The 16537-nt window shown below is 38.6% G+C and overlaps 1 protein-coding gene across 10 annotated transcripts in view; it reads right to left on the reverse strand.

Moving 5' to 3' along the window:
* PTPRK (protein tyrosine phosphatase receptor type K) overlaps positions 1-16537 on the reverse strand; it is a 516193-nt gene that overhangs the window by 14960 nt on the left and 484696 nt on the right. For 6 of the 10 annotated variants that reach the window (XM_084775132.1, XM_084775130.1, XM_084775139.1 and 3 more), the window contains 7 exons: positions 12423-12607; positions 10562-10649; positions 9460-9536; positions 9243-9260; positions 6024-6060; positions 4318-4415; positions 3597-3713 (listed from right to left, as the gene is read on the reverse strand). In XM_084775132.1, coding sequence (XP_084631258.1) covers positions 3597-3713; positions 4318-4415; positions 6024-6060; positions 9243-9260; positions 9460-9536; positions 10562-10649; positions 12423-12607 — 620 coding nt within the window. Of the gene's footprint in view, positions 1-3596; positions 3714-4317; positions 4416-6023; positions 6061-9242; positions 9261-9459; positions 9537-10561; positions 10650-12422; positions 12608-13275; positions 13983-16537 lie in introns of those variants that run through there. The other 4 variants (XM_084775136.1, XM_084775135.1, XM_084775133.1 and 1 more) reach the window with 2 other exon arrangements.

Here is a 16537-nt window from a genome sequence, read left to right on the forward strand (position 1 = left end):
AAATAAGTACAATTAAATTTCAGACTAATGACCAGATATATGCCCTCCTTCCAAAACCATTGCTTTTAATTATAGATAACAACAATAACAACAACAACAACAACAACAACAATAACAACAACAACAACAACAAAGTTCAAACACTCTAGTGACAGTCTGTTTAGAATTGGGCTAAACCTGTATGGTGACATTAATTTCCCATAACCTACAGTCTGGGACATAGTTGTCTGATCATTGATGTTAATTCATGGCATCTGACATATTTTAGTCATTTAGAAACATGTCTTGCTAAATAGATTCAAAGATAGTGTAGAATGTTCTAGTACTATGAAAGGCCCTTTCATGCATTTTCTGTGCACTGTTAATAAAGAAAGCCTGAATTTTCTGTTGACTTGTCATTTAAGTAAATGTTATGAGTTTCTTTTTTTTTTAAATGAGTTTCTTTTAAAAATAGAATCAAGGTTTTCTTGGTAGAAAAGCTTTTATTAAAAATAATTTGGTTTCAAGACCTGTGACCCAGCGGTGGCTAGAGAAACAGCTCAGCAGTTACGAGTTCTGGCTTCGCTGATTCCCAGCACCCACTCGGCAGCTGTAAACTTGTAATTCTAGTCTCAGGGCACCCACGTTCTCTTTTAGCCTCCGTGGGCACTAAGCACGCACATCGTACACAGGTACGCATGCAGGCAAACATGCATATGCATAAATAAAACTTTAAAAATTAAAATGGTTATGCAATTTATTTCTTTTATTAATTCGATAAAATTTCTAAAAATGTTGAATGTTCTCATCAATGTCTATCCTCATTCCTTTCCTAATGATAAGACACCGAGAGCCTCTCTTTCGGTTTATTATATTATATTATAATATAATTATTATATTATATTATATTATATTATATTATATTATATTATATTATATTATAGTCTTCTTCCCGGTAGCGTGGACACCACAGTTATTGGGAAGTCACCTTCCCATTTAGGAAGTCTCTTTATTTCCCCTAAAAGCACCATAGAAATGTCTTCTAAATACAGCACGTCAAATCAATGAACCAATTAATGAAATCATATAACTTCACTCCTATTTTTTCCCATTAATTTAAATGGTTTTCACATTCTTAGAAAAATATACCATAATAGTTCAGGCTGCAACTATTCTTAATTTTCAGTGTTTTCTTAATTCACTACTGGATTCAGTATTTCCATTTTTTTTTTTTATTGAAACTGGTCATCTTCACGCGTACATGAGAAGAGTTGGACGGAGAAAGCTACCTTTGTTTAGTTCTGTCCTCACCACGATGTGAGCTTTTCAGACACATGCTCTTGATTCTAAAGGCCTTTTCTGCCTAAAAGATTGGACAAGTCTATTCTTTAGAAGTATAAAGAATTAACTGCAAAAGCCATCATTCCATTTCCGTGGTAAATTTAACAATCATCTCCTTCTGCACCATCTGTTTACGCCTTCTCTTTGAGTTAGTTTTTTGAGAAACAAAATTTGCTAAGCAATTGGTGTGTCTGGGCCAAAAATCCATGTCCTTAACGTCAAAGCTTATGCATGGTTTTTAAAGCCACCTTTCTAATAGCAAGCATAGTTCTAGACACATATTCTCCACGCTTTCTAATGTGGTTCACTTCACACAGCGCTTGATATTTTTCAACGTGCCTCCCTTAGAATTAGTGATTGGGGTATTTTATTGATCTTTTCAGGCAATCAGGCTTTAAACGTATTTTTTTTTTAAATTTGGCATTCCTCCTTAATATATAACTTTCCTTTGTTCTCCTGATAATCTCTGGGTTCCTAATTTTGTGTATATGACAATTTCACTACTTCTCTACCACTTCATGTTTACACTTATCTAGAATTTTCTAAAAATACAAATGAAGATATTAATGTAAATACATTCCTTAAAATAGATTTATGATAGGTAAATGCATCAAATGCCTAAACATTTAAAAACTTCTATGGATAAACTGCTATACTGATTTTTAGAGGCTTAAAGTGTTTTAATTCTAATCATTAACAAATTCCATATTTAAAGTGATCATATGCAATCAATGAGGATTACTATTCTTTGTAAACATTCTCGTTCATTGAAAGTACAAAGTGTTATATCCATATTCATTGACCATTCTCAATAGGCATTTTAGTAGTTGCCTGTTTTCGGAGATTCTAGTATTTATTGTTTGCATTAACACTTGAATTGATGTTACCGATATTCAGATTTTTGTGCACCTTTCTTTACATGTTAGTGTTCTATGATCTATTGCACACACTGCGTGCAATGTTGGCGTTCTATGGTTTATTACACACTTCTGTAGTGTGTGTGCCCTTGTCTACATGTTGGTGTTCTGTGGTTTATTACACACTTCTGTAGTGTGTGTGTCCTTGTCTACATGTTGGTGTTCTATGATCTCTTACGCACATTCCGCAGTGTGTGTGTTCTGTGTCCATGGCCATCTCTTAAGAGTGCTCATCCTCTGAGTGTCACTGGGTCCCTCAGTCACAGTCATAGGAGAGGGGAATAAGGTGAAAGAGGGAGGGAGGGAGGAACGGGAGGATACAAAGGATGGGATAACAATTGAGATGTAATATGAATAAATTTATTTAAAAAAAAAGAGTGCTCACCCTCTCCCATTTTTTGAGTTCTTCACACTAAACTTAGTGGGACACAACACAACCAAAAATTATATGAGTATAGGAAAAGGAGATAGAGTTGACAGAAGTGGGGGGTGAGAGTTATTAGAATGTATTTTAACTATGAATGTATCAAGAAAAATTTTAACGAATGAAAACAAAACACTGATGATGGGTCCCCAGCTTTAAAGGCCTCCAATGGCTACCATACTCAACAAACTAAAATCGCCAGGATGGCCAACAGGCCCTAGTGTCTGGCTCTGTGATACTTTTGTCTTGAATTGTTCCTTTCCCCTATACTTATCCGTTTCTAAAATCTGATCCATGAGTCTCAGAACAGAAAATATGATTAGGGATACAATGTGACTCATCTCTTTCAGGAACACCTTCCCCTGACATACTCTCACACCCTCACTTCCTTCAGGGACATATGCCGTTTTAAATATGTTCTTTCCCTTAACCCTTTTAATTTTGTGAAACATTTCCTCTCCTATCTCAGTAATATTTCCTGTTTCAATTCCAAAAGGCTGTTCCATCACAGCACTCTGCAGCTTTTTACCACAACCTCTTGTTTACAGTTCTTGTGTCTCCCTTCAGCTGAGAACTTCCCATTAATGGCAGGGATTTTAATATATGCCCCAAGGTTTAACTCTCAAATAAGAATTTGTAGATTTCTGAGTTTAGAGGCCCACCCCTTTAATCCTAGCACGTGGGAGGGTAGGCAATGCCAGGTGGATGGCTAAGTTTGAGGTTAACCTTATCTACATAGTGAGTTCCAGGACAGTCAGAAGTAAATGGTGAAACCCTATCTCAAACAAGTAAACAAACAAAACTAAAACAAACAAACAAACACGAATTAATGAATGAGTGGCTGAATGCATCTCATAGTAATTAGAATAAAACCAGGCAGTGAGTTTTAGAAAGTTTCAATTTTCGTATTTTCAATAGACGTTTTTAATCCTTACCCTTTCTAAGGTGAAGGTCCTAACCACATATTCAGCAAGGGGCTCCATTTCTATACAGGTCACTTTGAAGTCGCCATAAACCTCAGTATCATCAGGCCAATATTTATAGCACTTAACCTAATGATGAAAAGAATGAATAGATACAGATTTATCTGAGCACATACACAGGAGCCAAGACAACTTCATTCCAATGATAAATTTAGTCTACAATTCAAACACAGCTGAGAAAATGTCACACAATAAACAGACTGTGCACTTTCAAAAAATGTTAAGTCAAATAGCTCTGTTATATTTCAGAATAAGATTCAAGCTTCTATCAGTTTCTTCCAAGCATTCCCTCAAAGGTGGTCCAATCCTGAGTGGCCTGCCCTATACATACACATATATGAGCAATGCTGCATGGAATCTGTAGGTTGTATAAACATTTAACAATCAAATAAAGAGGACACTGTGAATTTTGGGTTGGGATGCAAAGAAGGAATTGAAGAAGGGAGGGGAGTGGTCATGTATAAATTATTCTTTTAAAAATTAAAGATTACTTTATTACTTGATGGGAAGCCAAATATTTCTCAGTTTTCAAAGTTCACTTAGGAGTATTCAACTGAAATACAGTCTATGAAATATTCTAAAACTGTTGGATGATATTCTCTAAGGGAGTTGATTATGTAAAAAAAAAAAAGCACATTAACATATGTTAAAAAGTAATATCACTTTCTCTTACCCGGCCAACCTCCACTAAGTTAGTGACCATCACAATGCAGACAGACTGTTCTTGCCACACCATCCTCCAAAAATCATACACGGTTTCATGAACGGGGCCTATAAACAAAGTATTTTTCATACTGTGTTATCAGAGACATTTTTATAGGAAATCAAAGTTTAAATTACATAAAAAGTAGTGTACATGAGACTAAAAAAGATAAAACTCTATTTAGACTACCGCTATAAGCACCTAATTTCGGTTCACATTGGAAGATACACTACACGAAAAATCATAGACACATACTGACTGTTTTCTTCAATCTCTCTTCTAGACTTAGCAATCTGTGAGAAGGTACCATACTTTCTAAAGTGTCCATCCCTGTCACTATGGTGCTCCACTATACCTGAACACATATGCAGAAATCAAAACCCCCAGGACACTTCAGAAGAGCAGCAGGTCTCTTCAGTTAACCAAATGTTCATCATGTGTGAATAGTACATGATAAAAGTAAAGGAAGAAATGTCCTTATACATTATTGTTATTATTAGTATTAGTATTATTAGTATTATTACTACTACTACTATTACTCTTCATGGTTGCCCAGCTGTGATGGCAGGTGCTGGGCTACCATCCTCTCAGAAGCACTGGTGTATGGTTCAACACAGCAGTGCATATTTTTAATGGTAGAGAATACTTAATTGAAGGCAACACAATTTAGAAAACGAAAGCGAAAGTCCTGGCAAAATGACCTCTGTTAAAAGAGCAAATATCTGCCTGGTGGTGGTGGTGGTGCACATCTTTAATGCCAGCACTCGGGAGGCAGAGGCAGAGGCAGGAGGATCTCTGTGAGTTTGAGGCCAGCCTCATCTCCAGAGCAAGCTCCAGGACAGCCAAGGCTATACAGAGAATCCTTGTCTCAGAAAAAGAAAAAAAAAAAAAAAAAAAAAAAAAAAGAAAGAAAGAAAAAAAAAGAGCAAATATCAGGAGATAGATTTAGCTTGCCTAGCAAGTACATGGCCCTGAGCTTTGTCGTCAGCACCAAAGCAAAGCAAAAGGGAACAAAAGCCAAATAAAAGAATAGGCACATCTTTTTAGTTTCCTCTCACATTAAGCAGTCATGCACGGTCTTTGGGTGGCCAGGGGACATTTTGAGGACATTATAGATTTGTTACTTGTTTGGATATTTTCATTCCCCAGTACACCACGCACCATGTGCACCATGATCAACCTACTTTGCTTTGCTTTTTCATAAGGAATGGACTTGACTACATTCCCTTGGGTCTGTGTTTTGTTTTAGTCTTGATTAGTCAAAAATTGTCAGATGACAGTACAATATCTTGTCATCACTACTGGTCCTGAGTCTCAGTGCTTTCCAGGCCAAGCATGACGGCAGCAAGATGACAGTCATCCAAGGCAGGAAGTGCTCACTTCTTGTTCATCAGACATAAGTAATGCCTCTTTCCAACACTACCGACGAGTGCACTGACACATGTGACCATCAAATATCAACTCACAAAAACTATCAGTGGGTTTTAATTTAAAAAAATCAAGATTAAGTTCTTCGAAGTATTGTACAAGTATTTGCACTACAGAAATGAGTAAAAGCCATTTTTTAAAAAAAGATAAAGCTATTTTAAAATCCTACTGGATAATAATAAGGATAAATATCATATTTAATATAAACAATATGGATAAATATAGTACTTAAGAGACAAAAGTTTTACCTTGAGTTGCAATGTAGTGGCTTGGTCTCTGGTAGCCCTACAGTAGGAAAGCAAATTGGTTATCATTTTACATTGGTATCAGAAATAAATAAATGAAGGCATAAAAAAGGGGGAAGAAAACAGCCTCTCAAGATTAGATTACAACAAAAAAGACCAGAACTGAGTAGTGAACGCAGGGTCCACCTCTCAAACCTATGTTACGTAAAGAGAGGGAAAGGCTTAAGTGTTTTAAAGGCTCTGATTAGAATTTATATCATATAATTGAATTTTGGTTAAAAACTCCAGAGATTTAGTTCAGTTTCACTATGATGTTTATGCCTTCATATAAATTTTGAATCATTCCTGGTAACATTCTGTTCAAAAACATTAATTTTTATTGTATCATCCAAGAATACAACACACCGCATTACAAATGGACAAGGACATATTAGAACCAGAAAAAAGGAAGAAAAATAAAAAGAAACAGAGCATTACAATGTTAGAGCTGGACAATGCGTGCGTGCTCAAATCAAAGTCCTGCTGGGTTCAAGTTTTATTCTGTTTGGTAATATTTCTGTCCTGTAACATGTTCTGGAGTCTGCAGGAACTATTTTGTGTGTGCTGATAATGAAATGTACACACACGTAACTTAGGTACACACATATATAGGGAAAACGTTTTCAAAAGTGCACTTTTTCTTGAGCAGAATTTTAGTGCTTACTTTTTGGTGTACAAAGGCTGTGTGTAAACATTTAGTATTGTTTCAGCAAATTCTTCCTGATAAAGAAAGGTCTGTTTGCTAGGTGCGTTCAATGGGTCAACTTGCCATTGATGATTTGCAAAAAAAAAAAAAAAAAAAAAGATGGCACCACAAGGTTAACTTGTAAATGTGTTTGCTTCTACCAAAGGAGTTAACAAAAGTCTGTTAAGATTTGTCCATATTTGGTGTGGGAAGCTCAGTCCATATACAATGCATGTGGAATGTGGAGGGCAGTCTTTGACCTAGGATGAGATATAGTGTGCATCATACTACTGTAAATACTGAACATTATCTTTTTGTGTGTGTGACAGGGTCTTTCTATCCCTAGCTGGCCTGGGATGCACTATATATCAGTCTGGCGTCAAACTCACAGAGATCCACTACCTCTGACTACTGTGATTAAAGGACTGCACCACCACACACAGCTGGTTTTGATTTCTTAAGAAGTCATAAAATCAGAATGTTTCATGGAAACGTGTTTCAAAAGCATTTCGTATTCTGTTTTAAATGAGATATATTCCAACTGCCGAGATGTTTTTTGGGTGTAATATACAAACAAGAAAAAGAAATGATAAGATTGTGTTGTATTCAGCTAAAATATACTGAGATCCTAAGAGAGTTGTATAACAAATAGTATTTAGAGTAAAGTCCTACCCAATCAACCATAAATAGTATTATAGTAAGGCTTCAGTGTGTATCTGTCATGGCAAAAAACCCAGGTTAAACTAAGAACAATGACAAAGTTGTAAGAGAAATGTTGATGTCATTTACGCTACAGGAACAGCTAATTTCCATGACCTGTCTGTCTGATAAAACTTAAAACTTTATGAAAACAAAAATCATGATGAAAAACTAACCAACACATTTATATACTATTCTTAATACAATAAATCAGTTAGGTATAATTACCAAAATCGCTGTAAGACATGAAGTTCATAGCTGTGACAAATTGTTTCTGAGTGGCGGAAATTAGAAGAGGTAGGGCTTCATACAGCATCGCTATATGAACACTGACAGTACAGGCTGTAATTCTGTATTGCATTTTGACTTAGAAATACGCATGCTGTGATCCAATTCGCTCAGAGCTGGGATTTTTAATTACTAATTGCTGAAGTCTGGCAAGTGCTAACTAAATACATGTCAGTCACTGTACCGGATGCTCTACACTTCATTACATTTTCCCAACAAAGTGATGGAGATAAAACTATCATCACCTCATTGTGCAGGTGAGGAAACTGAGGCACACACAGAGAAAATAACATTCCCAAGATCTACAGGGCAGTTTTGTTATTTGTTTTTGAATCTTAGTGTGTGTGTGTGTGTGTGTGTGTGTGTGTGTGTGTGTGTGTGTGTGTTTGCCTGAATGTACATATGTGTATCACATGAGTTGGGTATGCAAGAAGGCCCAAAGAGGGCCTAAGATACCCTATAACTGGAGTCATGGATGGTCGTGAATTCTATGTGGGTGCTGGGAACAGACCCTGGGTTGTCTACAAGAGCAGCAGGTGCTGTTACCTGCTGGTGCATTGCTGCAGACCCTCTAGTGTAAATTTAAACCAGGCAATAGAGCCAGCCAAAGAGCCTGTCCTTACATATAATGCAATATATTGCCTTCTTGGCAGTAATTGTTTCGATAGGTTCTCTTACATAAAGAACTTCCCTGTCTATATGTATAACAGTGCAATATGTGATGAAAATAGACTTTAGTGGTATGATTCGATATATATGTGTGATATATATGTATGTTTCAAATATAATATAGAATTTTTTGCCTAAACAATTTTATAACTTTACAAGCCAATATCACACACCACAAAATAGTCTCCCTACTTATTGTATTGATTTATGTTTATGAAATATGGTTTTATTTAGCCCAAGCTGGGTGGAAACTCACAGTGTACTTCAGGATGCCTTTCCACTTGTGATTCTCCTGCCTCCACCTCCCAAGGGCTGGGATTACAGGCATGCGCCACCATGCCTGGTTTATGCAGTACTGGGATTGAACTCAGGGCTCCCTGCATGCTCAGCAAGCATTTTACCAACTGAGCTACATGCCTGGCCCCGTCTTTCTGTTTTTAACCTCAAAAGGTCAATATAAAAAGTAAAATTTCACAACCACTAATACACATCATACTATCCAGCTTCTCACATATGCTTGGGGAGGGTAAGAATAAAAGCCAGAGACAGAAATCATCAACAAATAAAATTCAAATGCATACGAAGTCGGCGAAGCCAAAAACCAGTCCTGTTTTTCTACACAAGAAGAGGGAAGGGGGTAAAATAGCTCTTTTCACACGAAAAATAATTACAAAAAAAAAAAAAAAAAAAAAGAAAAAAAGAAACAGAAATATACTGTATGAGACTCATTAGGTGATGCATGCAGAAACAACTAGACTAGGCGTTAGTAGTAACCGTGATTAAGGGTGTTTCTATGACATATTTATCATAGGGTGCTGTTATGTACATATAGTGGTACTTACATCCCTGTACAGCCAAATCTACAGCCCAAACCAAAGTCAGGTGTGAAAGAAAGCACAACAGCGTCAGTGAGTACTAGGACGTAGAACAAGGAAAAGTGTACAGTTTGTTCTTTACTTTAAAGCTAGCAACAAAGTCATAGTAACAACAAGCATCCGGTTCACAGATGTGAGCTGGTAAAGCGGGCCTACCGCGGACAGGCACTGGAAGGACACTTACATCGATGTAGTTAGCGTTGATGTAATCTGAAGAAGGGTCGTCCTCCATGGGCTGCAGGATGACTCTGGAGTGATCATCTGAAAGGTTAGAAAGTCAGATGCAAGCTGTTAGAACTCCTCCGCTCTGCGACAACATCAGTGGTAGAGACTTAAGGACATATTGGGTCTTTATAATCCACACTTTGTAAAATGTGCGTAATTATCAAATCAGTCATCTGGGAGAAGTGCAAGAAATGCGTGGAGCTTGCTACTTATTCCAATTACAACTATGAGCATGCATCCAATGGCTTGCCTTTCAGATTAAGAAGTTGAAGGCACTGTGACGTTGTCTGGATGGCTCTTCTTTTGAGCCACGGACTTCACTACAAAGCTTGTGTCGCTTCTAACTCTATATCTCAGCAACAGAGCGTTTTTAACTGGGGGAGTTCCTTTTCCTCTGGATTTTACAACACAGTGAGTCCCAGAGCTAGAATGTGAATTCTGAGCCGGTTCTTCATTCTTTGAGAGGCGGGGCCCATCTTAATCTACTCTACAGAGTTTAAATGATTTCAATCCCAAGTACACTGGTGTGGGACCATTAGCAGGTGATTACAAGTTAAGCCATCCGCTTGCCTCACTCCTCCCAAGGCTGCCCCTGGTGGTGGCTTGGCTTCTTACGTGTACTCCTCATAATGATGTCATTAGAATGGATGCTCTTGAGAACTGGTTTGCAATAACCGGAGTTCAGTCCTTGCCCCCTGGTAAGGCATAAGGGCATGTGGACTAAATACCCACAGGAGCGTTACACTAATTCATAATTGAAAGAAAAAATACTTTGGCATTATCTCAATATTCTTAGACATTTGTTAACCCCTCCCCTACCATGTATTTAAAGAAAAATTTAAAACAGCAAGTTTTTCATAGGGTAGAGTGAGAGCAAATTTAGTGAGGGTGATGGCAATTTCAGAGTCAGCTAACATTGTTTTTAATATTCAGTAGGTAACTTAAGACATAGACATGCCAGCTTGAGGATTCCCTAAAATCAAAACCATGAAAGTTGCAACTCAAGGTTCATGTTTATACATGTAACGTTTACAGATATCAAGGATTCTGGAGGAACTTACATGCGATGATGTTGCCATATCGGTTTTTTGCTCTATTTTGATCTTTTTTAGCTACATCCCAAGATGCTGACTGACCTTCAAAGAAACTCTGGGAAAAAGAAGAAAAAAATATGTGTTAATAAGCACACCTAATTTAATTCTGTTTTCACAACAGTTTTATGTGCTCTAAAAATTCAAATAGTGGAAGGCGCATTTGTGGTGGTGGGGGCAGGGCTGCCTTCCTTCAGTAGCTGGTATATTGGCTTCTCAGACCTCAAGCCTGCTGTGTGGGGTACAAGGTTAGGCTGATCTAAGTGCACACCCAAAAGTGACGTTAGAGGAAAAACAGAGCCTTGAAAATGGTCCAATTTTGAGATAGCTGTAAGTTTGTGTGTTACAAGTTGAAAAGGCATCATTCTTTTCAAAACAGTCTAAATGACAATATACTAACTTGCAAGAATTACTTTTAGTGGCTATCTTTCAAATGTGTTTTCATCAGCATTTATAAGAGAAAAAAGCTGCTTTGTTCCCATAATTCTTCACTCATGTACGGTCTATCATTTTCTCCCCATTGAAGGTCATGAAGATTGGGTCTCTTCTGAAGGGAACCAAAACGGACTTGTAAAGATTCTTGTCCTCCAAGAACCTACAGACAGATGTGTTCACTGCTTGGTTTAATCATGTAGCAATTTAAAATATGAGTAAAGATCTCTTTTTTTTTTTTTTTTGGTAGAGAAACTTTGCTCAACACAGGAAATAGGGTCTTCAAAGAGCCAGAGTTCTTTGAAGCAGAGTACACAGGGCTACACATAAAATGAAAAAACAGAGCCCGTTCTGGCAGGGTATTTTAATTCCCTGCCCTCACATTGGGCAGTTCAGCACATACGTAAAGCCAAGACTCAAAATTTCAAGATACTTTTTCTTACCCTAAATAAGGTATACAAGGGGTCCATGTATAGAATGTGAAATTTAAAGTCTTCCATGCAGCTGAATGTACTTTGACTGCTCTTCCAATAAGATATGCTTGGCATCCTCCACGCTCAGTGTGTGTGTGTGTGTGTGTGTGTGTGTGTGTGTGTGTGTGTGTGTGTATTTGTGTGTGCACGTGTATGTGTGTTTGTGTGTGTGTGTATGTGTGTTTCTGTGTACGCACACACTATGCTGAGTGTAGGAGGATAGGCCAGTGTCAGGGTCCCACACTGAAATTTCGAAGCAAGAGAAGTACAAAGGAACTTTCTCCTCTTGCTCTTTATCGGAATGTTTGATTTAAGTTACTTCCTCTGTAAGATAAACCATGGTATTTTCGTCAGTGTGGAAAAGAGGAATGTGCTGGGAGGAAAAAAAAGTCCCACATTTTATTTTTTTTTCAGGCAGGGGGGTGCTGTTTACTTGATTTTCTGTGTTCAGTTTTTCTTCCCTTGCCATCCTCAGCCAACAGTCCACACAACTGAGGGAAGGGTGGCAAGCCTACACGTTACTTAATATCATCATTAGAGGGTTTGTAAGAAAGGAGACGGAGGAACAGCTGCCATTTAAGCCGTCCACCGGGAGCTTTGCTAACACTAAGAGGATACTCTGGGAATCCTGGTCTTGACTTTTGAATATGGGGAAGTAGGAAGATCTGCTAAAGAGCGTGTGTTGGCACACTGAAATATTGCAGGCTCCATCCTTAGGAGTCTTAATGAAGGTAGCCCCAAATGCATTTCTGGAAAGGGCACCTTTCTGTTCTCTCCCCCTCTTCCCCAGATATACATTTGATAGCACACTCATTGCTGGATTGGAGAGCCTGTAGACTATCCCACTCCTGGGATGTCAAAGGGAAGAAAAACGCCTCAGAGGATCGTGTTGAAAATAAAATTCTATACAGTATTGAAACTTTCACCTCATACTCCTCTTTGAACCCATAGCTGTCCGATGTCTTCATGAGGTTAATGTGCTGCAGTAAGTCGGCCACCCTGATGGCTGGGTGCAGCTGTCCTGTCTGGTAAGGAGACTCTGTCCCTTCGCAGAGGTAGCGAGGAACATCCAGGAGGCGACTAGACTCTGCTGTGGCACTGTGGTTCTCATCTGGCAGATTTCATATTCCAGAACATTAAAAAAGAGATAAGGTTATCTTGTTTAATATACATCTGTGCAAAGAAGATTTGAAGACCTTAAGGTCTTTCTGGTAGTAGAAGGAAGGAGAAGAAAAGCCAGCCAAGCGGGTGAGGGTGGGGCTCGGACTGCAATCCTCAGGAAGACAAAGCCTTCACCTTTCACTTCCGCTCAAGGGTTAAGGTCGGAACATATGTGTTTATCAGCAAGCAGATGCTGGGAGAAACAGGAAGACACGGGATTCACTTAAAAAGTGCAGGCAGGACACTTAGCTGTGTCGCCTTGGTTTTCAGCATTTGGAGTTACAGCAGTTGTAGGCTGGGGGCCAGAGAACCAAGCTGTTCACTGAAAAAGTGTTTTTTGCCATTGACTGTGTTGGATGAACTCATCTTCCACCCTTCCCCTGGATGAGACAAGCCATCCCCACAGGGCTTCTCACCCTGCCGCCTTTTCCCTACTTTGTTCTACTATCTGGGGCTTTTCAATACTGTGCACCTTGAGCTGGAAACACAGACACAGAATCCCACCCCCACCCCCCGCCCCTTCTGTCCACCAGGAGGAGTCATGTCTTTCCCACCTGGTTCTTGTTACCATTAATATTGTTTTAATCTCCAGGGCACTTTGACTCCTCTGTTGTCCTTGTGAGAGAAAGCAGAGGTGCTGCAGATAAATGTGGGCACCTCCTTTGTACTCCCAGCCCCTCCATGCTCCTTTACAAGGCTACTTCTTATGTTTCGAGACCTCCAGGTTCCCTGTATGTCACTTGCCTTGTCCCGTGTTTTAAACACTTATTTACTTAACTGGTTTCTTTGGATATAGACTTATGTGCCAGAAATTCAGTCAATATTTCAGTTAGTGAATTAGTTAAAATTCAACAGAATCCTTCACCACCCATATTTAAGTATAGGCCCCATTCCCATGATTTTAGTTCAAAATGGAAAGAGACTTTTAACTCTCTTTCTGTCACAGAGATGAAGAAAAGGACCAAGAACATCTTGCCTATGAAGAATAAACAACATTTTAATGACCAAAGAACTAAGCATTACAATGAGAAGCATGCTTATATTTATCACATTTAAACTTACCATTAAAAAAAAAAAAAACAAAACAAACGTTGAAGGGGTGTTACTTTGAAAAGCATAATACTGTCACACTCATCAATAGAAAGGAAAGTACACTTTGAGGGGAACTTGCGTTTGAAATGATAATGCTTACTGCAGAGAATGATATTTAATTAACAGTGAAAGATATTTCAAGTGCTGGTGCATCTGCCTGCTCTACCGCCAACTCTACAAATAGGATATGGCAAAAAATGAATTGTTGTCCCCATGATAAACACTTTTTCTTCCTGGAGAAGGGGGGAAAAAAAGAAAAAGAACCCTACAATCAGACTTGTATGCCTCCATAATTTAGCTTGATTGCATTTATCTTTACCCTCTCTTTTTAAACTGATTTTTTTTTTTGGCATTCATGTCTAAAAATACTACACACTGAAGAAAAGAAAAACCCAAACAAATAAAAGAAGTAACTAAAAAAGGAAAGTCCTTGGTGGAGTCTGTTATGACTGACCACTCAAGAGAATTACTGCCTTTTATTCAGGTTTTGCCCACTCCTACACACACACACACACTTGCTGGCAAACATGATCCACTAGAGTTCTTTATGCTTCGTATAGGACTGCAGTCAACTGATCTACTGTCTCTAAAACATTACAATCAATAGACTGGCAAAAGGAATGCAAAGACCTCCCAGTAAGATTCAATTCAGAAGCAACTGCATTGGGCTCTAACACATGATATACAATTGAAGAGGAGTGGTCCATGGGACAGACAACGTCAGGGAGGCAGATGTAAGCACCCAGGCTCGGGTAAGGGGAGCCAGAGCATCCCTAGACAGAGGTCAGCTTGAATCTGCGGGAGCAGCAGAAACTTCACAACTGTAAGAGGCTCAGAAGCACAGAATCGACTCACACTGCACGTCTTACAAGTGACTGTTTCCTAGTGTGAAAAAGCAGTGCCTCTGTGTGGTGTCAGGCTTTAATACAGCAGTACAATAGGCAGTGAGGTCTTTAGAGTAATCACATGTGAGTTATTAATCTCAATACATTTCCACCTCATTAAGCTCTCTAATAAGGCAACTACTAGCAAGGGTGCCTGTGCTCAACATTGTCCTTAATATACATCGAAGAATAGTAACTTCAGCTATGTCTTGATTGAAAGGTTTCTAGGGTTCTTTGTAATATACTTACCAGTTATAGGGACTTAAGCCCAATGAAGCAGTAAAAACACAAAAGACAAAAAATATGAATCAATATGAAAAAATGTCTGAACCTTTTACAAGTATCAGGTAGCTATAAACACGAAGCATTGCTCGAAATTATTTCAAAAACTGCAGTATACATATGAGGTGAATGGATGAGAAACAACCACAAACATCACAATTCTAAGAATGATGAGGAAATGGAAGAGATTATTTTGATGTCTGATGGAGCTAATGAGAGTCAGCTTTCAAAGAAAGCCAGCGGGTTTTAACCGAAGCACCCCCTCTTTCAGCGGTCAGGTGCCACGACGATGTTAGCTCCATCTTTCCTTAAACATGACCACCCCTTTCATTTGGAATATATTAAGAACTGTTTAGCCTTTATGGTTTGTGAAGCTCACATGAGTCATCTCATTTTCTCTTAATAGTTCTGTGGGGGAAAGCAAGGAAAGTGTTGTTGCACTGTTTAGAGGCGGAGGAGGTGATTTGTAAGGTAGTTTTCTGAGTTCCTATTGTAATTCTACAGACCCTAGGATTTGAGCCTAATTCTACGCACCTGTGGGGAAACTGTCACGATGGATTTTCACATTTAGGCAAAGCAGTCTTTTCCAGAGTGATTCTTATTTTAAGTGAACTCTACTTATTAGCGTGAGATACTGATACCACTCTGTGGTTCTCAGCAGAAGGTGGCAAATGCAGAGATGTTTAATACCCCTCCCCCCCCCCATGTGATCACCATGTATGACTCCTCCCTACATAATTAAGCCACTGCTGTGACAAATGGTGTTGTCCACCTCCTTAGTCCACTGTCGGTATGCACATCGCAGGGAGAGTGCAGTTAGGATATAAATTCTATTGTAACATTTATTACTTAGATAGGCTCTGAAATTATAATTCAGAATAATTATTTTAGTGCATAAGAAGTACAGTTTAACTGATTGGTTGCAAAATTCCTAATCATTTTGTAATGCGCTTTAAGACTGAAGCATTACAGAACAAAGAGACGCCTAACCTAGGCTTAGCATGACTAGCAAATATAATGTTGGGTAAGTTTACAGATATATTTATTGCTAATCTGTATTCTGGGGTAAATAAACCCACTATGATGTTACTGAAAGAGAACCTGTAAGAGAACATACAATGCATGCTGGCCAAAATGATTGGTGGAAAATTTGCCAAGAAATAGGCAATGTTAAAGGAAACTCAGTTTGTTCTGAATTATATAGGTTTGAAAATCAATGTGGTTTTGCAACCAAAAAGACCAGCGTCATCATAAGCTGCACCCCTTTACTTAGAGGTGACCTAGGTAAATTCAGCGCTTTCTTTTAAGATCTTGAAACAACGATGCTATTTATCACATCATGTAATGTCTATGCCAAAGAGACTAGCAACTTCCCCTGCGTCAGCAAATGGTTAAAAAGCAAATGAGTCCTGTCCATTTCCTACTGCGTCTTTAGTTGCTATGAAGTTAGAAGGACGCAGATAAACTCTTTGCTAAAGCTACCCTGCCACATCAGCTAGTTGCTCAGTCACCCCTGGCCCCTAAAAATGGAGGCGTTTGGGTTCGTGTCATCCATCAGGGGCAACTGCACATCTGCTTCAAATCCAAAGCAACTAAAAGCTGGTACGTTGTTCTCAGAAGTG

Source organism: Acomys minous (assembly GCF_964271855.1).
Source record: "Acomys minous genome assembly, chromosome: 3".
In the NCBI taxonomy this organism is placed as follows: domain Eukaryota; kingdom Metazoa; phylum Chordata; class Mammalia; order Rodentia; family Muridae; genus Acomys; species Acomys minous.